Below are 25,902 nucleotides of genomic sequence, written 5' to 3'. Positions count from 1 at the left end.
TGCAAGGCATTAAAATGTCTTCTTATGAAATTTCAACCAATTTGATGTATATTTGCTGTGCCGCCTTCACGTCAAAATTCAATGTAAAGTCGGTGTCAGATTTCTATTGCCTGGTAAATATACCATATGTACCATATCCGTATTTCAACCCGAACATCAGTGAAACTTGATTAAAAGTTAGTCGCAAAAAATAGCAGAATGAACATATTTAATTTGATTTCTTTTATCATTAACTGCACAGGTGCTTGAGGACAGGATCGACTTCCCCCTTCCCCTTCCAACCCCTCCCCAGTATATAGACCCCCGGGCGTTGTTTTTTTTATTTAATTATCCTTTTAGGACATAATCTAATTTATACATTCATTGTCCAAAAGTACCTAAAACAAACATTTTTTTTTTTAAAATAAGACCCTCTACATGTATAATACAAGAAGGTTGTTAACTTAGTCTGCCAGCCAAGAGGCACTGCCGATGAATATTTGTTGAAATGTACTATCAAACTGCATCTACGAGTAAAAAGGGTGACCTCATATCACAATTTTTGAACCGATCCATCCTGAGCGAACGGAAGTGAGGGTTTATCGCAAGAAAGATAACTCCGAGAGATTAACGAAGTATGTTTATGTTTATTCACCAATCAATCTATATATTGGGGGGGGGAGGGGGTCGATCCTGTCCTCAAGCACCTTTGTTAACTGTAATTCTACGGACACTTAGAAAGTAGATGTTTAAGTTTTTCAATCTCCGATTTCATGCATGCGGCGGGTATCCCGACCATTGACTTGTTTATCTACCGTTGTAAACAAAATATTTAACATTTTTGAAATATTACTTTTTTCAATTACTTGTTGGGGTATCTTTATAATCTGTATGCCAATTTGCACCAAAATTCGTCACTAAGTTAGGGAAATATTCAAGTCGTCTCAATAATTTCCGAACAACCCTCGTGTATCTTGTATATTCTATGTTAGTTGCAGTGTTTTTTTCCGATCTTGGACAAACAAAAGGTTTAACAATTGATATACACAACGGAAGTTTTAGTAGAAGGTAATATGCAGCGTTTAAAAAAAACCCAATACAGTGGAAGTTCTATTTCAATCAGATGTCAAGTTGAAAATAAAATGTCATTATTTAAATTAGATATTATTTTTTATGCATGATTATTGTTAAGGAAAATAAAAATCGTTGTTGTAGTTTTAACAAAAAATGAAGCGGTTTGTTTAAAAATAAAACCTTGATATAATCAGACATACCCGAACATTCTTACTTAATCTCAAAGTTGCTAAAAAGAATTTCGACTAAATGGAAATATAAATATTCATTATAAAAATTCTTTAAATTAGCTTTTATAATTTTATTTTAATCGAATGATTTAGATCGTTTTTCTACTACAAGTGACCTCAGTGTCTCTAATGGTTTCCTCGGTGCCCTCAGTGCCGACCTTAGGGTCTCTCAGGGCTTCCTTAGAACATTCAGTGCATACCTCAGGGTTTCCTCAGTACCTTAAGTGCAAACCTCGGGGTCCCTCAGGGTTTTCTCAGTAACCTCAGTGCAAACATCAGGGTCCCTAAGGATTTCCTCTGTACCCTCAGTGCCGACCTCAGGGTTTCCTCAGTACCCTCAGTGCCGACCTCAGGGTCTCTCTAGGTTTTCTCATTGCCATTCAGGGTTTCCTCATGGGTTTTTTTTTTATAGTCTCAAAGTTTTTTTGTTTCTTTTTCATTTCAGTAGTGTATAGAGAGTTAATCTTTAATAGATCTTTTTCTCAAAAATCCATCAATCAGGAAAACTGAAACTTATGTGGATGCATCTTCAGGTAGTGTAAATTTAAAATTCTGAAAATTATTACCCTCGAAAGTAGGATGGGACCACAATGAGGGGTTGAAATTTTACATAGGAATATTATAGAGAACAGTCTGAAATTGAAGTACTGTCGGGGTTGATTTTATTGATTATTATCAATTTTAAAATCAACGATCTGTTATGATATTTTTTATAATATGAATTTTCGAACTTTTCCGACAAGAATTTCGAGAAAACCCCATCATGTTTTGTAATATTTAAAGATAATATTAATTCCATCAAACTGTGTATCAGTAATCGAAATGTTTCTATAAATTGTACACCTCTGGATCCAAGCAATATTGAACTCTAGTCTCGTTCACCCAGACGCTCGGCTGTCTCCGTTAATCTCCGACTACCAAGAGAGACTCTCTGTTTGTCGGAGATTTACGGAGACAGCCGAGCGTCTGGTTGAACGAAACTATATTGAACTCTTGTGTAGGAATACATGCAACTACAAAAAAAAAAACAAACATTGAATTGTTCGTACTATATAAAATCTGACTATTTTCAAGGTATTTGTAGATACTTTTCTTTTCGAAAAAACAATGGTACAGCAAACAGTACACCGAATTTATCTATTATTTTCAAGTTCTACGTCTTGTCAGCGGTGATGATTTATGTTTAGGTCCAAACACTGTTTCACTTTTGGTTTGCCAGAGTAACTGCATAGGAGAGTTGATTATAATCAACTCCCAAAAATCTTCTTCTCAGACACAGATCAGCCAGGAAAGCTGAAAAATGATCAGCCGGGAAAGCTGAAAAATGAGAAGCATCCTTAGGTAGTGTATATTCAAATTTGTGAAAATCATGCCCCGGGGGTAGGATGGGTCATAATAGGGGGAGGGGTGGATTTTTATATAGGAATATATAGAAAACAGTCTTTAGAAAACCTTCTTCTAAATATCTAATCAGCCAGGAAAGTTGAAACTTGTGTGGAAGCATGCTCAGGTAGTGTTGATTCAAAGTTGTGAAAATAATGACCCCTGAGAGAAGGGTGGGGCCACAATGGAGGTTGAATTTTTACATAGGAATATATTGATTAAACACTTTGAAATCTAAAAAATCATCTTAAAAACTAATTGGCTAAAAAGCAGAAAGTTAAGTTGAAGCATCCTCAGGTAGTGTAGATTCAAAGTTGTGAAAATCATGACCCCCGAGGGTGAGGATTGGGTCACAGCGTGGGAGGGGGGGGGGGGTGCGAATTTTTGCATAGGAATTTTTAAAAATATTATTCTAAAAAACATTTTCCTAGAAAAGCTGTAACTGTTGTGGAATCAGCTTCAGATAGTGTAGATTTCAATTCAATAAAATCAAAATTTTTAGAAGTAGGGTGGGCCCCCACTTGGTTTCCAACTGTACAAGGAAAATATTTTAACTATTCACAAAAACTGAAATGATATCACATATGATTTTACTTATATGCAAGGATTTTGACATATTGCTGATTCTTTAAAATTGTTTAGACTCTTGCCCCTGGACGATTTTTACGCCTCACATATACTAAAATAAGTTTTTTCCTGAAATCCATGGACTTTGAAAGGTTTTAATAAAGGTGTTTTCGTTCACATTATAGTAGTCCTAAATGATTACTATTGTTGCATTTCGTTTTTAAATAGTTAATTAGCAATTAATAGATACGAATCATGATTTAAACTAGAGCAGAGCTCGTGGCAAAGCCACGAGTAGGTCTTCCGTTGTTGCTGCGAGTTGAAAATTTATATGATTTGGTGTCAAACGATTATAATGACTAATGACTAAAATTTTACTCCTGCTTTTGTTATAAAAACGTGTTGTGATTGAAAGCCTGTATAAAGACAGGAAGAAAATGTTTTAAGAAAACTATTTGTCGAACACAGTTTGTGTAATTGTTTTGAAAACTCTTTAAAGCCCTGTCACACCAAGTTGCGTTCCCAGGGCGTGTTCACGGCGTTGTAGAATTCATGGAATTCGTAGATCGCAAGGAAAATTTACAATTGAAAATGTCACGGCATCCTGATGGCGACTGAGGCGTCCTTACAGAGCTCCCAACTACGTTTCCACAGAGTTCTACTTGGCGATTGACTGCGCTATCGCTGGGAATCCGCCGAGTGCTCATGACGTGCTAGGAGTTTTTACCACACGTCCACAGCGTGCCCTGCGTGCACATGTGCTGTCACGGCGTTCTAAAATGTTCTAGGATATCCCACCGCGGCGAACGAAGATGCCGTTGCATTGTTACGGCGCTGTAGGAGACTCTAGTTCGTTTACCTTGGCGTTTTACATTATTCAATGACGCAGCGGGATCGCCGTTAGGACGCAGCTCCAGTGTGACGGGGGTTTAAACAATGAGAAGTTTAATGGCGAGTTAAATTTTTAAGGGTAGCAAGGATTGTTATATATACATGTATTTATGATTCATGTAAGGAAATGCACGCAAAAACCTGCATAAAAAACACGTAACTTCTGTAATTAAATCTTTCTTATTTTTTGAAGACAATGTGCAAGATTGTAATTGTTTCGTGCTGTCAAAATTTGGTAAATAGCAAAAATTGATGGCATCTCTGAAAGTTTGTTCAGGGCTGATATTATTTGATAATACGAGTAGACTTGAACATTTAAAATAATATTCAGCTATGACAGAACATCGGGAGAATTTATGCATAAGTGGGCTTCTAAATTTTACATCTGATATAGAGAAACCGTTATATGCAACTTAAAATTAAATGACATTTTTTTACAGAAATGAATATTACTTCTCTCGACGATGCAATAATATGCAAAATACCTTTTTTTAAGTCAGTTTTTCTCCATTATCGGATCATAAGTAATTCTCTCGGAGAAAGTTTACGTATGTATTTTGAAAAAAAAAAACCGGTAAACTTCAATAAAAATAAGCGAAACATTTAGGTGTTACGGTTTTTTTTATTTTATGTACATGAAGTAAGTTCGATGTAAGTTCCCTGTTTTTTTTGTGTTGGTTTTTTGTTTGTTTTTCTCTGTTTTATCATAAAGATATATATAAAAAATTACGTACGTCACAAGCAATATTTGCCTTCTCTATTTCTCTGGTATTTTAATAGATTGTGTATTCATTGTTGACCTAAAATTAGTATTCCACTGGCTGTAGCTAACCTTGTAAGTAAATTAAGTTGCATGACAACCTCATACCACACAACTTCAATAACACTTTTTAAAAAAAAATCAATTTTCATAGAATTAGAATCAATTTTCATATAATTAGCAATAAAGAAAATTCCCAAGAACAAATGTCCATCTCACTGAAGTGTAACTTTGAGAAGCGCATATATTTTTTGGAGGCAGATACATGTATGTCACTATGTCTGTAAGTCAAGTGAACTAATCTGTCCACACTTGCAATACTTTGATGATTTCTATGGCGACCGCCTGCATATCATAATGTAGTCGTATTTCATAACATCTAATCCAAAGAACAAATTACCTTTGACTTAAAACTTTTTATAATAATATATATAATTCTGTTCATAACTATATATAATAGAAGTTAAGCGTGTTCAACAGGTCAATTTATTATAGCCACAATGAAATGATCGAACGACCATGTAGAAAAAAAACAAAACTTGTTTCAAAACTCAATTGAATATTCTTTAAAATAATCACCGAATTGTTTTCACAATGAAATGATTTAACGACCATGTAGAAACACTACAGAAGTTATTTATATGTGACCGATAGAATCTAAACAAAACTTGTTTCAAAACTCAATTGAATATTCTTTAAAATAATCACCGAATGCCTCAATTTAGGGCATTCTTTTATCGTGCCAGCACCTACTGCAAACATGTAACATGGACCTTTGATCATAATTTGATTTGATTTTTAAATTACCTTGTACGCTGTCGTATAAAATGCTAAATCAACTGTACGAGTAACATAAATTCATCTGTTTACCTTAAACCAATATGAAAGTTGAAAACATAATAAAAATAGTTGCGTTCATACAAAATACCAAACATGCACGCGTGATAAGGTAAATGTAGAAGATGTCACTTGCGCGGGATCTCCTCGGCCATGTGCGAATGATGATCATTATTTAAAGGTTTTAATATGTGTGTGTGTTTTTTTGTTTTTTTTATTGAAAACATTATTTGTACAGTTTTTACAACATTTAAGACTTTTAAACCAACCATTCAAATATGTCTGTGGAGTATTTCAGATTTTGATTGTGACGTGGATTGAAATAATAATTTAAAAACACCAGGTTACACATATCCTAAGATAGGTTTTATCTGAAATCTGTGGATTTTGAAAGGTTCTGATAAAGTTGTTTTCGTTATACTATAATTCACATTTTTTTCCTATTGTTGCATTTTCCTTGTGAATAGTTTATTAGCAAATAAAAGTAACGAATCATGACAAAGGTAGTGACGTTGTTTTCGAAAATTTTAGATATAATTTACACTAATACATGTACATGTAATAGCCACATACAAAATGTACATAATTTTCACGAACTTATTCATATTTCCTTAAAACGACAGTTTGAAATCATGCACTTTGTTCTTCTGTAGTTATAAAACGCGTCCGATAAAATCATTTGAAGTTTATAACAGACAGCATAGTGAGCATAATGATATGTAGCTTTAGTAAAATACTGCAAGCCGAAAACCTTACCTTAATGTTCTGAATCTCAATTGACGATTTTGTCAATCCTCCATTGATGAAAATACATCAACGCATGACCTAAAGTAAAAAAAAAAGTAACGGTATGAACGGCATGGAGTTTTCATTAATAAAGATTGTGTTATAACGAAAATGTTCAACGCTATCAAAATTATACGACAACAGTTCGCACAAAGTTTTAACAAAACAGACTTATCTCTCACCTAAAACCGCAATTTATCGAATCATGGCAGATAGACAACATAGAAATCAAACGACAGTCTTCGTGTTAACCTTTTTTCCAGATTGTACATAAGTATACTTTAACCCCCTAAATGCAGATTAACACAAACAATCTCCAACATCTATTCATGACTAACATGACGACCAGATAAAATTACTGTATGTAACGTGCGAGTACCCATTATTGCCGAACGAAACACATTTTTTAAAAATTATTCTCTTCATATTAACTTTCATGTAAAATTTTCTATGCAGATCTCTGCAATGTTCATTCATACAACTTATATGGTGTTTTTTATTTCAAACTATTCGATATCGACTTACTTCTGACTAAAAATAAACCATGTCCATGACCTTTGATAAACAGGAAGTCGAGTACCCATTATTGCCGCTTATATCTTTTCATCATTATTCACTAATTAATCGACATATTATCTAAATTATGTGAGAAAAATGACAAAATAAGACCGATGTAAGTTTCTGAGAAAAATTATATTTAATCAGAAACAAAATAAGATTAAAATTTGAATTAATTTTTTCAATGATGCAAACATCGCATGCCCACTGAGTTTTTATCGAACATGTGGAGTTGGTCGTGGTGGCATGAAAACGCTATTCCTCCCAACGAGCGCAGCTCTGGCATACTGGAGGAATGACAACAAAGTCCTCATCATTTGTAAAGCCTTGGCATACACAATGATACCAATTGTCGCAAATGTCACATGAAAACCAGCCATCGACAACTCGATCTGATGTGCTGGTTGATGGGGCCTCGTGACTAGAGCAGAAGAAGCACAATGTAGTGTCTGGCGTTTCATCAAAGGTGACTTCAGGATCTTCTACAAGCTGGTCAGCGAACTTCTAAAAAGTAATGATTTAGAATTATGGTAATTTTTTTTTATTTAAATTTTTTTTTTTGCCCCCCTCCCCCCTAGTCAGTTAGGGCACCACCCCCATTATGGGTCCTCCACACAGTCTGGAAAAGTTTGTATTACAAGTCAGATTTATGCAATTTACCACTGGTATTGTCTCTTTACTTGCCTCAGACTTTCTCCAGAACACACTACCAACCTCGAAAAATAAAGTGTGTTAAATTTACATTGCGATTGATAGTATACATTTTTACATAGAAACAAAACTGAACCACTTCAGTTTACGGTGCTGGTGCTAAGACTATCAGAGGCAAGTAAAGAGACGATATCAGTTGTAAATTGCATGAAAAATTTACTTTTACTGCTATATTCGAATTTCGGACCTGCGGGTTAGTAGATTAAAGTTATACCCAGAGATAGACACCCAATTTTTGCGACATTGTCGTGAACTGTTGCATTAACCAATCATCAGACTGATTAATCTATGTGTATATGTTTGTAGGTTTGGTGTGAGTTGACAGGTTAGTTGTTTACTAAATGAAGGCAGAATGATGTTTGACAGACTCTGGGTATTTACCTTTGGTTTTATTGTCCTTCGCTTAGGCCTCTCTAAGACTGGTAAGTATTCCTCATCCTCCTACAATGGAATGTATGAAAAAATTGTAAAGCATTGAAATCAAATCTTATTAATATGACAGCCAATTTTATTAACCCTGGTATTTTTTATTGTTTTAACAAATACTAGTTAGTGGCTTAAATACCGTTGATTTTCTTTTTCTGCTTTGTTTTACGCTTTTCTCTTCTTTCTTCTCCTTAATTGTCTTCTTCTTCCTTTCAGCATCTTTTCTCTTCCTTTCAGCCTCTTCCCTCTTCCTCTCGGCCTCTTTCCTCTTCCTCTCAGCCTCTTTCCTCTTATTTTCAGCCATTTCCCTCCTTTCCTCCTTTTTCTTCTTCTTTTCCTCCTCATCTGCTTCTTTTTGTTCTAGCTGACTTATTATCTCATGTCCTATATTACATGACAAGTGGATAGGATAACATTCATTATTTGATGGTTAAAATTTTAAAAAAATGAATATATTTTATAAGATATTGAATAGACAATTGTTAACTTATCATTTTAGACTTGATCTCTCTCTCTCTCTCTCTCTCTCTCTCTCTCTCTCTCTCTTTCTCCTTCTTTCTTTCTTTGGTTTATGAAAATTATCACATCTTTTTGTATTTTTTGAATATTATTTACCCGTTAAAACTCTAGATGTTGTTATGATTCGCCTTTTTTTTCAGAAGTTGGCAGAAAGATGGGGAGAAATATCTCTGAGAGGTTTTCAGGAATCAGACCCTGCTAAACCAAAGGATTTTGCCCAATAAAATGACCACAGGCATGGCAAAGAATGTCCTGTTTTTCAGGTGGATTGTCTTTAAAAAGAAAAGAGATTAATAATGGTATGAACAATTTAAACTTACTTCATAGAAAACTGTTGGTTGAAAAAGTAATTTGATGATTTAAGCTGTCTTTTGACTCTTTTTGTGTAGTGTGGTATAAACATGTTTCATTTTGATTTATGATTTTCAATTACCAGGAGTTACTTCTTTTAGAAGATGCTGGTTGGGTTCAGCAGGGGCGAGTTGGTTCTGGTCAATCACCTTGGGATTAAAAGGGAAAATGCCAGTCTTTCTGAAGGCCTCCTTGATATGGTGTGGACTGAAGCACTGATCAATGGCGGATGACAACACTGGTGCAAATCTAATTAAATGAAATGAAAATTGTAATTGAATGCTGTGCTATATGTTATTCAAATATGTACCAGTAGGTGCAATATATTGTATTCTCAGCGAATTGAAAGTTACTGATGATTTATTTTAATTAAATAGTTTATATGGAGCTTTATGAAATTGAATTAACTACAGAGGTATTATATTGTTGATATAGGTAGTCATGAAGAACATGGCCTTACTTTGCCTTGCCAATCATCAGATCTTTCCTGGCATACCCCAAATTGACAGCAATGTCAGAAAATTTGGATTTAAGGGGTTTGAAAAGGGCCACATCCAAAGGCTGGGTTACATGTGTTGTGTGTGGAGGTAACCCGTACAGCTCCACATTCTCTGACTTTGCCCGCTGTAGTAGTTTGAGAGTGAGATGACTCTCGTGGTTGTCAAGGACCAGTAAGGCAGGTCGTTTATGAACATTTGGTAAGAACACTGATTCAAACCATTTGTAGAACAGTTCGCCGTCCATGTAGCCATTTGGTGAGGTACCAAACAACCAATCTCTAGGAACACCTGTCAATGTAAACATTTCAATTTTGTTTGTGTATGTATTTACCATCCACCGCGTCCTTCTTATCATTTTTAATTAAAGTACATGTATTAATTATATACCGGTATGTAAGTGAGTTGTATGTGTTAATTGTACATAAATTGATTTGTAAATGATTTGAATATGTTTTTGTTTTTTATTTTGTTTCGTTTATTTGAATTGATTTTTTAAATATATATTCATGGCAAATATGTTGTAGTTTTTTAAAATGTATATTATATACTTGAACTGACTGTATATGGTTTGTAATTTACCATCTCTGTAACTTCCACTTGGGAAACTGTTTTCGAAAATGAGAAATGTTGGAAGTACATGTCCATCAGCTGATACACAGATATTTGCTGTGATGTGGCAGGTTGATGAAACACTTCTTGCATAAGTATGTTTCCTTGACCTCTCTGTTAGAACCTTCTCTCGTTTGTCCATTTTGCTAAACCCAGTCTCGTCCACATTGTATATGCTATCAGGTTTGTCCATTATCGCTAAGAAAATTTTTTTTAACAACATTTGTACATTCTGGTGGTACATAATATTTAATTCAATTGGGAAATTTTGATTTTACATATATTTTTTACTTTCTTTAATTGTGTTATTACTGCATGTAGACTGTTCTCTTTTCTTTTGTTTAGTTTAATTTTCCATTCAATAGCATACAGGCAGTACAATTTTGATATATTGTGTTTCATAATTTATTGATTTTTGATTTTTTAATATTTGTTATCCTTTGATTAGTTAGCAGAGAGCTAACTACCATTCATTAGCAACTAACACTTGTATTGCATTTCTATCTTTATACTAACCCATATCTTTCAAGCATTTTTCCAGCAGTTGGAAATGATTGTTGATAACTGTTGTGTTGGCCATACCATATCGACCCCGGTCGATTGAATCTGGCGTCCTTATTCTTAATTCTGGGTGTCTCTTCATGAACCCTCTGAACCATTTATTGGATGGACCATAATTAACATTGACTGTTAATTCATTATCTTGACTTTGTTCCTTGATGATCATTTCTCGTGCAAAAGCCTGTTGTATTATGAGATAATTATAGATGTGAATTTGACTTCTTAAGATTTTTTTGGTATTTATGTTGATTGGCAAATCATTTTGATGTAAACAAAAAGTTGTTATTCATTGATACTTTTTTTTCGTAAATTATAAAACTTTTATAATATTTTTAACCCATGTAAAAATGTTTGCCCTTCTTGACATGTTGTAGAAAGCACTACAAAAATATCAACCATTTTTGGGGTAAATTAGATTTTATAATATGTAATAAGTTATTTGTAAACTCATAGTGTATTCAGAACATTCTTAATTTCACTAGAAGAAATTGCTAAATTTTAACAAGAGTTTTAACAAATTTAATAGTTTGAGAAGGACAAACAACTTTACAAAGGGTGCTATTGTGTGTGTGTTTGTGTAAGGGGGGGGGGGGGTACCTTTATCATTTTCCGTGTCAAAGGAAAGGCTCTTTCTGCACAGTATTTAACATATTGTACCAAGCTCGTTTCCTGGTTGTGAGTAAGACACCGGTTAGGGAACCCTTTAAGTTTTTCTTTACATCTGTAGCGTAGGGTACGGACTGGTACACCATGTTTTATTGAGGCTTTTTCCGCAGACAACTTGTTCTTCCTCATGTCTTCTAATGCATTTTCCAAGGAAATTTTACTGTATAATTTCCTTTTCCTCATCTTTACAAATAAAAAAAGCCAAAAACCATAAACGAATCTTTTTCATTGAAACACATCAGAAAAAATAACATGCGCGGATCCAGAATTTTTTTTCCTGAGGGGCGAATTGAAAGTGGGGGGGGGGGGGGGGGGGGTTAAAATTCCATAAATCAAAAAATACCTAATGGGGGGGGGGGGGGTCCATGGCATATTTGCGATAATTAACCTATGTAAATTTAATAATTTTTCATTTTCCACTTCCGACCATCCTCTAGATCCGCGCATGTATAAATTATTGGACTATTTGAGACTCTTGCAAGGTTTATTTACGAGTAATGCCCCTTTTAGTTGACTGCAGGTGCGTGTTAGAAGATCTTTGATCCGCTTCCGGTTGCAGAAAACATGGCGTTTTACTTGCGAGCAGACGCTTGGTATTGATAGTGAATTTTGTTAATATAGAGGCTTTAGCTTGGATAATTTTGTTTCGTATCATTACAAGTCGGAAAATATCAAGTGAATTCTGACCATAACAGTATTGATCCTGTCATCAAAGTGGATATTTTGTCAAACTTTCAGAGGGATGTGCTATCGCACGTTTACAAATGGACGTGATTTCATATACATACCTTTCTACCGGTGAGTTTCTTTGGATAGTTGATTCTTTTCTGTTTTCCAAACACCTAACGTCTACGTAAAATGACGTAATTTACGTATCTTACGTCATAATTAAGAAACAACAACAAATTGGCGGATTTTTATTTGTTTTTATTCGATCGGCAATAATGGGTACTCGGCAATAATGGGTACTCGCACGTTAAAGAGATTATTCTTACAATCACGTTGTACGTCTTGGCGTGTTTTAGAGTGACACGTGAATGGTCAGATTTGAGTGTTACCTTCTGTAAATAATTTTTTTTTCCGAAGTCAATTAGTTATAATATGTTGTTCTTGAAAATGAACTCTGTGGCACAAATATCCTGGTGTTTATTTAAACAAACCAACGATTTTCAATATAAGATATTGTGTTACATGTAAAGTAGGTGCTAGCACGATAAAGAAACCTTCGTATGTATAGCGCCTCTAAATCATATAAAGTTTTTCCAGTGTCAGATATTAAAAGTATTAACTTAAAAAATGTTTCATGTTATCTACCCACTACAGTGATCAATAATATTATCTTCACTTGTGTACCTTAAGATATTTATTGGGTGTCAAGTGATATGTTGTTACACAAGAAGGCGTTAGGTGCCTTTTCATCTGTTTTTTGCCTGTTCTTTACTGTTTGAAATAAACCTGTTTGGCTTTTAAAGAGCACTCTAACCGCTATTTTCGCCACGTACTCTCTCATGCAATATATGACACTGAATTAATTCCAGTTTGTTAGCACGATCGTATCGCTATGACATTAAAATGTAATATATCATGCGCGGATCCAGAAAATTTTTCCAGGGGGGGGGGGGGGGGGTCCGAAGGATAATTGTGTTTGCCAGGGGGGGTCCGAGGCATATTTTCGCGATAATTTTACTATGTAAATTTAATAAATTTTCATTTTCCAGGGGGGGGGGGGGGGGTCGGGACCCCCCCGACCCCCCCTCTAGATCTGCGCATGTATATAGTTTTAAACAAGGAAGTTTTAATTATGTATTTTTTCCCCTGACAATTCGTTCTAACGACAATCATATACAATTGCTGCGGACTATTTTATATTACTCCTGGTATTCAATCTGTGTCCAGTACTTTTAATTCACAATGGTATACGACTCATGTTGTTAGTAAAATACCAATTAAAATGTTCAAAATACGGTATCATAATTCTGTTTTTATATAGAAATAATTTAATTCTGGTTGTAACGCGGCATTTGATTGGATAGAAAAATTAAGTTAAATTTGTATGTCACAAGACACGTCACAATGCACCAACGTCAAAAACGTACTAATCCGCTTGACGTTACGTTTGAATTTTGAACAAATTAATATCATTTTTAAAAGTAAAACGGACTCAATTTGTACAGCAAATTACAGAAAATTAAATTATAAGGAATGAACTCAATATCTACCCAAGTTATACTCGTATAACCTGGGTTGGAGCAATTTACGCAAAGCGTAAATTGCTCCAACCCAGGTTATACGAGAATAACTTGGGTAGACATTGAGTTCATTTCTTAAATGGTTTAATAAAACGGAACTATTTTTTTTTCTTACATTATTCTCAGAGTTTAGCCCCCACCATTTTATCTTATATTATAATAAATGATGGTGGTGTTTTTATTTTAAACGGCAAACATATGAAACTTGCTTATATATTCCATGTAAGTCACTTTAGTGTGCGTTAAACTATATAACTATTTTAATCGATAGGTGCATGGATAATGTGTAATATGTTGCGCCTATAGTGCAGTTGATATTAAGCAATGTTTTAGTTGATATTGTAAAAAAGAATCATATAAACTTGTTTTTCACTGGATCGATAACGTTTTGTACAGATTACAGGTATCGGGCGATCCTAGCAAAGTATTTACTTGGATTCTCTGTGTATGTCTCCAATACCACGGATAGATTACAGGGAACGTTGTGTTTCAAGGACGACAACTTCACAAGAAACACAATACCTTCTGTCTTCACAACAAACTGTTCTGTCCATGGACAATATGTCATATACTACAACGAGAGACTACTAGGAGCTATCTACCCTGACGGTTATTATAGTCGTGTAAGGATTAACCTCTGTGAAGTAGAGGTGTATGGTTAGTGTTTTTTTAAATAATTTTATTAACCTTTGAAAAATATTTTAAATATTTTTCTTATATGGTCACATTGTTGCCTTTATTGTCAAAACACAAAACAATAAACTAGTGTGTATACCCTGTGGATTTAATCAGTAAACAACGTGTTGTCACTTTCGATAAAACTATCAAATCTTGTTCAATCAGTTAAAGTGTCTATTTTTCCTTGGAATGCCCTTTCCCCCTCAAGAAAACAATGGTATGATGTTATGCCTAGTAATTTTAATATCGACGTGAATTATTTAAGCTAGGCTTGTAGAGACACCTTTTGCTATGTTATCAATATAAAAATGACTTAGTGACAGGACTGTTGCATTCGAAACATTTTTCATTTAGCATCAACGTAAATGAATTGCAAATCCTCCTTCTGTAAGGGTCATGAATGTTACATGTACATGTATGTTAAAGCAGGGTTAAAGTTGTGAGATAGTATAAATGAACAGATCGTATATACCTTTAAAATCTGTTATTTGGTGTTGTTAACTCTTCATATGTTCGTAGGTGGTAGTTTGGATGATTTTATTAGTGTATTATATCTCTAAACACCTTCTGTTGTATTGCATAATTATATAACAGCACAAAATTGAATGGCAAAGTTAAATGCATGGTAGATGAGAGTACATCTACCATATTTTAAAATGTAAGACCTTAAGGTCAGCATCTTTGCTACCCAAGGGCTTTTTGGTCCACTTCGATCCCCATAAACCTAATGAGTTCGCCAAAGGAGGGGATCGAAAATCCTTGGCTAGCAAAGATGTTAGGTCAAAGTGTTACAATAGTCATTTACTGGATATGCATTGATTTTTTTTTACCATTAATGCATCATCATTTTTTACGAATGGACATTCCATTTGTACACTGTGTCATAACTTCCATGATTTCATGTACTCCCTTTTTAGATTTGATGATGATGAAGTTTAGTACTGGTTTATCACAGTTGTATCAACAGGTTGTTTCGGTTTCTAATTTTGCAACACTACTTGCTAGCCAGAAAAAAAATGAAAACATTGCTGTGGTATACTTTTGACTCGTGTTTAATTATATTGTTCTTGGATAACATATAAAAGGAATGTAAATAGTGGCCGAACATTATTTTTTTTTGTTATTTGAATACATTTACCTAGATAAGTAAACAATATGTAAATTACATGCAGTGAGAACTTATTTTTTCTATCTTTATATATCAGTATGTAAACGTATAGTTACATATGAATGCTAATTGTTAAAAAGCTATCCAAACCGTTGTCTTATATATACATATATTTACCGTACCGTTTATTTTATTTTTTATTATCTCCAATTGCTTTAATCTAATGAAATACATAGTGTTGAACTTTCGAACTTTTATTATGCTCTTGATCATGCACATGCGTTTTCTTATAAATACTACTTATAAATACGCACAGTTTTATTCATCCATTAATTATTTTCAATAAATGGAAACATTATTTAATAAATAAATATTTTACAGGGTAAATTTAACAATCACAATCAATCACACTAAAACCCATTGACCCCCTCTTGTTTTCTCGAACGTCACACATTCACCTAAAATGCATCTAAAATTTCCTTTCACATTTGAATATGAACTTCAATTCTCCCTGTTCATATAAATAAAACGCATGGTACACAATTAAAATTGAAGGTCATTGCAAGAAATATGTTTTAAATCATATAGCATTTCTTTAAAGGTTTTCAAACAACAGGGTGTTAAGGATATAACTGTTTTGTCATAAATGTATCAATATTGCAATATGTTTCTGGTTGGATTGGAATTTGTCTTTATGAACATTCATACATACCAATATACACAGTCACGTTAATGAACGCCTCTTGCATCTTAATTTATTAAGAATATATTAAAAATGATTATAACACAAATTGTGTAATAAATAACTTTAATGTACAGGATGTCCGGAAACAGGGTTTTACGGATCTACCTGTTCCATTCCTTGTCCTGATGTCAACTGTCAGTACTGTCACATAGAGACGGGTACCTGCCAGGGATGTAAACCTGGGTACCAAGGTCATCACTGTGAATCAGGTAAGAAATGATTTCAATAGACAAACATTATTTATTATACATATACATGCATGTATCTAGCTCCATTACATATTAGCTACAATTAAAAAGCATTGGTATAGCTTATCAAACTTGGGGACATTAGTTTTCATCCTTAACCAGGTTTTTTTCCTGAAGTATGTATAAACGTGCATTGGATTTTTTAATTATGTATAATACAAGTTAAAATAAAATCAAAAACATTGAAGTCCTTTATTTTAGAAACATTCGATTCCAAATGAAACGGTTTGCCTTGCTGATTAGTTCCTGTGTTGACTTTAAAAAGTTTCAAGAATGTTAAAAAAGAACTGTTAGTGTGTATTTAGGTAACTTTGTTTCTAAGCAATAGTAGAATACAACAAAAAGGCTAAAAAAAAAAGTGAAAGGCTATAGCGAATTCTTATTTTTATCACAGTAAAGTCATAATATAAACCCAAAGAAAATTGCAGTTTATTACGCACACCGCTATAACGAATTTACTACTGTAACTAAATAAATGTAAAGCCGTGTTAATGAAATTTTGACTCATTTTTTTTTTCATTATTGAAGCAGTATTGTACACTGAAAATATCATTAAAGATACATGAAATTAAAAATTTAATGAATGATATGATAAATGTATGTAGTTAAAGGAGTGCTCAGAGTCTTACATGTACAAGGAAAAATAAACCAACTGATATATATTTAAAATTATTAGATTGTGAGTTTTCAGTAGTGTTCATACTTTCCATTGGTAAATTGCATGTAATTTGATACATGTTTACAGTACCTCGGCATTCTTCATTACCATGATTTTTTGTCATTGGACTGTCAAAATAAAAAAAAAACTGTTCTGGAGTTAAAATCTTAATTTTTGTTTCTATTGTTTCCAAGTTTTACTTGCCAGATGTGTGTTTGCTGCATTTTGTAGTATAAAGCAGCGTAAGGAATAAATACAAATTTAATTCTTTGTTTTACAGCTGAAAAATGTTATTACACATAAATAATTAAATTCAAGTTCTCTTATAATATAAATATTATGTATTAAAAAGGTTTTTTTGCAACTTGTGGTGATATCGATTATAAAACTTAAGACAGTTTGCGGTATTGTCAGCTGGTTGTTTTAGAATAAATCCGCTTAAAATGTTTTGCAAAGTTGGTATTAGCATGTAACAAAATACGGCTATAGCGGAGAACGACTTTTGCTGTATCAATTAATAAGTTTAATACCGATATGTTTATTCAATGGCAGAATTTGTATACATATATGATAATAAGCTTTCCTGTTCAGTGTATGGGATGTATTTTATGAAGTTATTATAAGATATGCAAAAGTCACTACCATACAAGATGTATCATACACGTATCATACACGAATTATAGCGGCATACATGTTAAAAATGTATTTGTTTGAACTTTCAGAACTCAAAATGTCCAATTACACTAACCGAGTTTAAAAAAACCCTCAAAAAAGCAATGTTTTACAGTGTATAAAAAACTATATACTATCCCAGAGTCCTTTGGATGGTTTTTCTCATAATGTTAGAACGCTAGTGTATATTTATCTGAGAAAGAGATCTGCTTTTAGAAGAAAAAAACATTTCTGCGATATGATAAAGGCAGTTTTCCGTGCACCATTATTCCGTAGTTTCGAACCGTTATGAGCCTTGTTAATTTGTTCATGGAAGTGGTGTGTTTGCACTTTGTTGTAAGAAACAAAACCTAATATATTGCCTTTTTCTTTCTTAATATTACAAAGCGGTGTCCCTGTGTTTTGTAGCTGTCTCATCAATTGGAAATTAAGGTTATGGCTCTGCAGCCTCAATTACACATACCACAGATGACATTTGAAATATTGGCTCTCTTCTGCAAATATTTCAGAGGAAGACCATATTTGTTTAATTTTTATGAAAATCAATTGACGCCATAAATCTATGTATCTTGCATTTATTATCATTCTACTTTCCTTTTTTTCTATATTACAATTTCATATGTATGCCACTGTATTGTTTTTATATCCAAACTTATCAAATGTCATATTTATTCTTTTTGATTCTTAATGTTAGGATTAATTTTGTGTTGAATTATCCTCTACCTATCCATGTAAATTCTAATTTCTGTCTTGTACATTTATACCAATTCTGTACAACATTATTATACTTATCTCTATTACAAAAGAGAAATCGGTCGCCAAAAATGAAGCGTTTTAATGAAAACGAATACAGGTTGTGTAAATTCTACGCTGCGTTATGTCGCCAAGCGACAGTGTGTTTGCTACAATTGCCTTTGCAGAAGATCAATGAATAGAAAACTTACCTTCATGAATTGGTGAAAATCTAAGGACTCGGTACAAAGAATATAAAAAAAATGTAGTCAAATTATTATCAAGCGATGGTGTATGTTGTCTCAAATAATAAAAGAGGGGTAACAGTGGGAGGAGTCTCAGATTAGGGGTTTTACTTCAAAATGAAGCTTAAAATGCAAACACAAGACTCTCTGACATGACAATCTAAGGTATATAGTACTCATATGACCATCACTACATATTATTAATCTTAAACACTGGGTAATTCTTGTTTAAACAACTTTCTGGATTGATTTCAATAAACTATACCACTCGACGACATGCTTATGAATTGTAGTTTTGTTTATAATTAATATTATAATTAAGTGTTCCTGTTTAGCTTTGAAGGTGTATACGCTACCGTATTTTACAAACTTACATGACAAGTTTGCGTTGATAATGATTATGATAGGGGTTTTAATCATGAAAACAAGAACACGTCGTCTCTTAAATGTATACCGATATTATTTGCGGTTTAGAAGTTTAGATGGGAGTTGAGGGGTCCATAGATCATTTTGCCCTGGAAAATTCCAATTAGTTAAATTTAAGTTACACTTTTACTCAAGGAAAATATAAGTATTGCTTTTAATTTATACCTGTATGTACTTGCATATGTTCAGATCTATGCACAACCTGTATGAAATTATAAATTAAGATTATTTAGATTTAGATAAGTTAAAAAAAACATCAGTATGCCAAAAATAACGTGCTATTCATTATGTATCATTAATCGTTTTAGAATGTGACAAAGGATCCTTTGGTATTGGATGTAAAGAATCATGTGGACACTGTCTAGATGTAAATCAATGTTCAATAACCAATGGCACGTGCTTAACGGGTTGTGTTGCTGGTTATAAAGGGGATTTGTGTAAATCTCGTAAGTATACAATGATAAGGTACAGGCTGAAATGGTTGCACAATATATACTGGTTTGATTCACACAATTAAGTGACTGAATGAACATGGGTGTGTTTTGAACTACATGCTTTTTTATATGCTAGTTTCCCTGACAAAATTGAAGTACTGTAGCCAAGTCATCTCTTAAAAAATAAAAGGGGACGTCCTGTAGAGATTTAGAAAATTTAACTTTCATCCAGGGAGTGAAATAATACATGTAGAAAATAATTGACGTACAGCACTCCTTAAAAACCTAGTTCCCAGAACTCCTCTTATGATTTAATAAATAGCCCCATCATATCTTGGGATATGCCAGGGGCTAACCTATAGCTATGCAATAAGATTGACATATTTTAGTTTGCTACAGGGAGTCAATTAGTAGTCGAGAAGGAACGTTAACATGTATCACTCCTTAATAAAAAAAATGTTCCCAGAATTACTTTCATCATTTAATTAATATAAGCCACATCAGAATTATTTTTGGATTTGAGAGAAGCTGTCCTATATATAAATGTATGTGCATTACGGTTTTAGAAATGTTAATTTCATCCGGTAAATCAAATAATACCAGAAAATTGACGTTTAACACTCCTAAATAAATCTAGATCCCAGAATTCCTCTTATGATTTATATCATTGATAGCCACATCATCTATTGGGATATGATAGGGGCTCACCTATTGATGTAGAAAAGGGTTTTAGAAAATATAAATTTGATTCTAAGGACCAATAGTATCTGCAAAACGATGTTCCTAACCAAGAAAACCCAATTCCTAGTCATTCTTTTATCTTTTGTGATTAAATTAATACATTAAGATGCACAAGAAGAAAAACATATACATGTTTAAGGTGTGGGAATCACAAGCATTCTTTTCAAGATATTTGGTGATTTCTGATTTTGGTGATGGATGGGGGTGGGGGATGGGGTCAGGGTGACCCCTAGAGGCCATGACTTACTTATGCCACAAGATTTGTTTTGACATAGTCTTATTTCAAGAAACAAAAACATTTAAGGTTTAGAGTGGGAATTTGGATGGTTTGAAGATATTTTAGAAATATTCAAATATTCTTACATTTTTATAATAGTAGATTCGTCTTCGTTGGTGTTTTTCCCATCGTCGGAAATCCACGCGTCGTTCCTCTCTCCATCATCCGTGAGTCAGTTTAAACTTCAACGCTCGTTTTACTGAGCAAATATTTATAAATATCACCCAATCAAATTAGTCGTTACAAAAGTGGAGCTCATCTGTTTCGGAAAAAACCTAAAACCCCTTGTACTATATTTTTAGGTAATGAACCTAGTATAGCCAAAAATTCAGCTTTAAGGTGGCATGGGACCTCTGCATCTTGTGACGTACTTCCTATTGAAATAAACAATAAAGTATAAATACAATATTTTCACCCAAAATATGTTACCTAACAGCGTTTCGCAGTTGGTTACAGCGTTAACTACCTGTCTGTAAGTAAAGAGTTCGAATCCTGCTTAGGCTTTTCTGAATTTTGATCTTAGGTTTCCAAACATTTTTTTTTTGGCCAAAGATTGTAATATTTTAACATTCTAAACGGTGAAATAAGTTGACTATAACGCATTTTTATCATCATAAATATCGACATGTTTCTTAAACCACCATAAATAAGAAATTATATCTTTTGTACTGCCGGCCCTGCAGTCAGAAACGTTGCGCAACTATAACATTAATTGTGCACTGTTTATAGTCTTCTTTGTTGCAACAAAATGTACAGGCTTTCGTTGTTATCAAAATATTCTAATGTTTATTTATATCTGAGGAGTTGGGGAAGGGGGGTTCAGAGTAAAAACATTTTTTTTGGGGGGGGGGATTAGAATCCTAGGTTTCTCTTTGGTTATTTTACTATATAAATAATGTTTTCAGTGAGAACAAGGGGGGGGGGGGGCTATCGACCAATCACTCCCGCCCTTCTCTAAATCTGCGCACGCGATGATGTTGGCACACAAAAGCAAATCTAAAGCTGGCAACCTATGATGAAGGAGCGCATAATTTAAGGTGGTATGGGAAACCTTCATATTGTGACGTACTTTTTATCAAAATAAACAATACAATCAAGTTTAATTTGATTATTAGTTCCTTTCCCATAAGTTTTACCTAGCAGCGTAGCGCAGTGCGTTAGATGTTGCACTACGAATCTATAAGTCTTGAGTTCGAATCCCACTGGGAGTTTTATATTGTTTACCTTTTCAGAAAATTTTAAAAGGTAATTTGTTGATAAAATTTTGTAAAATTTGAAAATTCTACATCTGTGAAAGTATTTTAAATGTTGATTTGATTTACCTTACATTAATATTGACAGATGCCCCATACTACATTAATTTGTTTTGCAAGAATTATATAGCCACTACATTACCGACCAGACCTAACTTAACAGAGAGTAAACCCAAACTAAACCCTAGGTTTACTTTTTGGATTTACTCTGGGTTAAATCCGGCTTTACTAAATTGGACCCGGAGTAAAACCTAGGGTACGCCCAAAGTGGACACTGAATTTAAATAGTAAAGGTATCAGTGTAGACACAGACAGAAGTATACCTCTGAAAGATTATGCTAGACATTTATTAGGAATATACGAGGGGCAGGGATCACAGGCAGTTAGATGGTAAGATAGATATAGAATATCACACTGATGTTTGGATTTGGTCCCTAGTATCAGCCCAAGCGGTTGGTACCAGTACCATCCGAGGGATGTTACAAGGGACGAAATCAAAACAACTGTGTGATTTTGTTAATATCATATATTTAATACCAATGATATTTTATTAAAAATCCAATTCAAATTCCAAATAAAAACATCTTTTATCAAAAAGAACCCATTCATTTAGCATATTTATTTTTTTTCCTCGGATTTTTAAAACTCATTCGATTTGTTTCCTTTTATATGTGTATTGCACAGAGAAATTGTCGGCCTTTGTTGACATATCGTTGTCATTTAATGTATTACACTCTAAGATGAAGCACTATCGTCTATAATTCAAAAAGATCAAAAGGGAAACGTCCATCTTGATTAGCTTCGTTATGAGTCATTTTTCTTCACTTGAATTTTGTAAGTTTCCTGTCAGGTTCAATTCATGAAACTCCATACTATAAGCGATTGTTTAAGAACGTCTATACGCGTCCATTCCTTTAATCGCTTCATGTTTACCTTCTGAACTTTGGTAATCTAAGATGCAGTCTTGTGTTTCATCTTTCTCTGTATCTTCCATAATTTCAACGTTGATTGATTTTAAATAAAGCATGATATTACTCTAAATACACAACCGTTGCGTAGGTTACCCAACCCTTACTTAGATACATACCACTGTTTGGTGCCAATAAAATGATTATTTTTGATTTTTGTTGGATTAAAGAAGAATATTCCGACATTATGGGGAAATTACGATTTTAAGTTTTAGGGCTATACACCCTCTTGACGACGGGCTAAGACAGAGAAATAATAGCCCTTAGGGCGATACAGCTCTAGCTTCCGGTTGCTGTCTCACCTACTCCAAAATACGTGTATCAGGGCTGATACACTAATTAGTGTAAGATAAAAGACGGGTCTGCTTCACACTTCATTGCGTACAATGGACCCCAAAAAGCAAACCCCGAGTAAACCTTAAATAAACCCCGAGTGGACTCAAATTCAACCCCGAGAGGACACACATTTTCAAAAAGCAGACCCAGAGTAAACCCAAAGTAAACCCCGAAAGTAAACATAAAGGGCCGCTCATGTACATTATGCGATGGGATCTCATCCTTTATGAAAGTTATAATTTTTAAAACGTATCAAAAATTGCATATTCCTATCTTTTTGACTAAAACTGGTACAAAAAAGTGTCGTTAAAGGGCAAACACTCGGTGCAAGTATTCCGGTCTAAATACAGCATCTAGTTTTTCTTGCTTTATAATATGTCTTATATAATAGCATATCCTATATAACTTTTCATTTATTTCTTTCACTTTCAAATTTACTAAAATAGCTCATTCTCAATCAATCTTTTTTATCTTTATACATAGAAGCCACATAGGTTACTTATGAAAAATTGAAAACAATGAGACAGGTATCGATAAAAAAGTCGTACATGTATATATAATATGTTTTTTTCAGTGTGTTCTGAAGGCTTTTATGGTGTTGCATGCAATGAAACGTGTGGGAATTGTCGTGACGTAAAGACATGTAACCATGTATATGGAACTTGCTTAACTGGATGTGATGCTGGATATTGGGGGAGTTTGTGTAAAACACGTGAGTACTATATAACCAGCCACTTGTTTACGAAAACATGCGTGCATTAATAATTAAATACGATAAATGTATCAACATTCTCTCATTAAACAAGCTTGCTCACATGGATTTTTTGGGTACGATTGTTCTGAGAGATGCCTTGACACATGCGCCGGATGTAATCATGTCACTGGTTTATGTGACTCCGAATGTAAGCCTGGCTGGGAAGGTTACTTCTGTCATAAAGGTAGTGTTCATAAAATTATTTTTTATGCAAATCGTTTAAAGTGGCAGCGAGAGCAAGTCTCCTATAGTACAGCGTTGCAGCTTTTTAACAGATTTGTTTTGAAAATTAAGGTTAAAAATAAATAAGGACATCATTCAACTGGAAGTTGACGTCCGATTGGTACCAATAAAGATCCAAACACATGGCATGCTTAAACAAAAAGTGATTCAAAATTTCTAGCATCTGTGATGAACAGTTGCTGAAAAATCCTTAACGATAGATTGCTTGAATATTAAGGCTAAAAATAAAGTCTTCATTATACAGGAAGTTGACGTCTGATTAGTACAGAAATAAATCCAGTACATACACACAACATGCCTTAACAAAGAGTGCGTTTAACTTTCAAGCACCTACAATGTATAGTTGCTGAGAAAAATGCCACATAAATTTTTGTAACGTACAGACAGACGGACGGACAGACACACACAATGATGAAATAATATACCCACCTTTCCTTTGGAACAGGGATATACATGTAACAATCTGTGGAGGGTTGCAAAAGTCGAGAAAGAAAGAGAGAGAGAGAGAGAGAGAGAGAGAGAACGAGATGAATTGAATGATGGATGGTTTGAAGGACGAACGGACGGACATACAGATATCATTCTGCTTCTGCAAAGTCAAAGTCGAGACATAAGTTCTGATATCGACTTAGGATTGTGACGCTTTCGTCTAAATTTGAACATCAACTTACAATAGAATATGCTTTTAAAGGGTAGGTCAATTTTTTAAAACTTTTTTTGCATGTGACGAATTTTACATTCAAATATTTGAATCCGGTTTTATTATCAATCGCTGGTAAGCGTATCTAGTTTAACTAAGTTATGAAATATTTTAAAATACATTTGCAATCTGATATTGTATCTTTCGTATAACAAAATGACTGCAAATAGAAAATACTTAGCGCAAGACCATTTTTGACAACAACTTAACGGTATTTTGGAGCAGAAAGTACGGTAAGTATACTTTTATTTTAAAATTATATTAGTCTTTGTATATTCCGGCAGGAGACAAAAACATATGTTTATTTGAAGAAAAAAAATGGTGCGTGTATAAACCATTTATATAAGCATTGTAAAGCACTGAGAATATGTGTTGCATAAATTATAACAATATGAATGTATTATGTTTTGTACATTGTTTTGAAATCGACTGATATAATTAAATATATCGATTACCTTTTCCTATGTTTTAGAGAGTTTGTTCTTATATTCTTTTATTCTAAATGTAACTAGTTCATTAAACAATTTATATTTAGAGATTAAAGTATGAAAAGTACTCACTTAATACCACAGTAGATTGATCGTTTTTACTTTTCTTAACACTTTTTTACTAATATATGTATATTATTGATACATATTAGAATCGATTATTAGCTATGTATCAAGCTTACACACTCTAAATATTTTTTTTAAACTTGACTACAATTTTAAAATTTGCAAACATGCATTCCAGGTGTTGAATGAATGATATGTATGTGAACGGTGCTTTGAGAAATGAGCATCACAGGTGGACAGACATGTATTTGAGATAATTTGTATGCGATCAACAATCACAAGTATTTGTTTTATATATTGACACAAAGGTAGAATCTATCTGAGCAAATAATATTACATGAGATACGTATTAATCGCTAAATTTGATACATGTATGCTTTTTAGGTATATATGACTGTATTTGTTAGTATTTAAACTCGTGTATTCTATGTCTTACAGGTATTTGCTATTTTGCAAAGAGGCTGCGTAAATGG

General features: G+C 33.5%; 2 protein-coding genes across 2 annotated transcripts in view; one reads left to right on the top strand and one right to left on the bottom strand.

The window, feature by feature from the left end:
- The window catches only part of LOC128174345 (scavenger receptor class F member 2-like), a 28,258-nt gene extending 3,831 nt beyond the window's left edge, over window positions 1-24,427 (top strand). The window contains exons 3-8 of the mRNA XM_052839914.1: window positions 14,054-14,314; window positions 16,263-16,397; window positions 19,478-19,615; window positions 23,753-23,890; window positions 23,985-24,116; window positions 24,420-24,427. Of these exons, the coding sequence (XP_052695874.1) occupies window positions 14,054-14,314; window positions 16,263-16,397; window positions 19,478-19,615; window positions 23,753-23,890; window positions 23,985-24,116; window positions 24,420-24,427 (812 nt within the window). The remainder of the gene's footprint in view (window positions 1-14,053; window positions 14,315-16,262; window positions 16,398-19,477; window positions 19,616-23,752; window positions 23,891-23,984; window positions 24,117-24,419) is intronic.
- Window positions 8,869-11,606, bottom strand: LOC128172401 (uncharacterized). The gene is made up of 6 exons (XM_052838200.1): window positions 11,340-11,606; window positions 10,698-10,923; window positions 10,152-10,379; window positions 9,533-9,860; window positions 9,155-9,321; window positions 8,869-8,993 (listed from the first exon to the last, which is right to left on the bottom strand). Exons 1-6 carry the CDS (start codon window positions 11,589-11,591, stop codon window positions 8,920-8,922), a joined length of 1,275 nt encoding a protein of 424 aa, XP_052694160.1. The 5' UTR covers window positions 11,592-11,606; the 3' UTR covers window positions 8,869-8,919.
- Window positions 24,428-25,902: the final 1,475 nt, after the last annotated feature.

The sequence above is a fragment of the Crassostrea angulata genome, chromosome 2 (assembly GCF_025612915.1).
Source record: "Crassostrea angulata isolate pt1a10 chromosome 2, ASM2561291v2, whole genome shotgun sequence".
NCBI classification, from domain to species: domain Eukaryota; kingdom Metazoa; phylum Mollusca; class Bivalvia; order Ostreida; family Ostreidae; genus Magallana; species Magallana angulata.
This window is presented reverse-complemented; position numbering and strand designations above follow the sequence as displayed.

Excerpts from the sequence above, each read along its gene's own strand:
- LOC128172401 (XM_052838200.1), bottom strand. The coding sequence starts at position 11,591 with ATGAGGAAAAGGAAATTATACAGTAAAATTTCCTTGGAAAATGCATTA. Across the intron at positions 9,861-10,151 it reads AAGTGGAAGTTACAGAGATG|GTGTTCCTAGAGATTGGTTG; the intron begins GTAAATTACAAA and ends TTACATTGACAG. Across the intron at positions 9,322-9,532 it reads CTGATGATTGGCAAGGCAAA|ATTTGCACCAGTGTTGTCAT; the intron begins GTAAGGCCATGT and ends TCATTTAATTAG.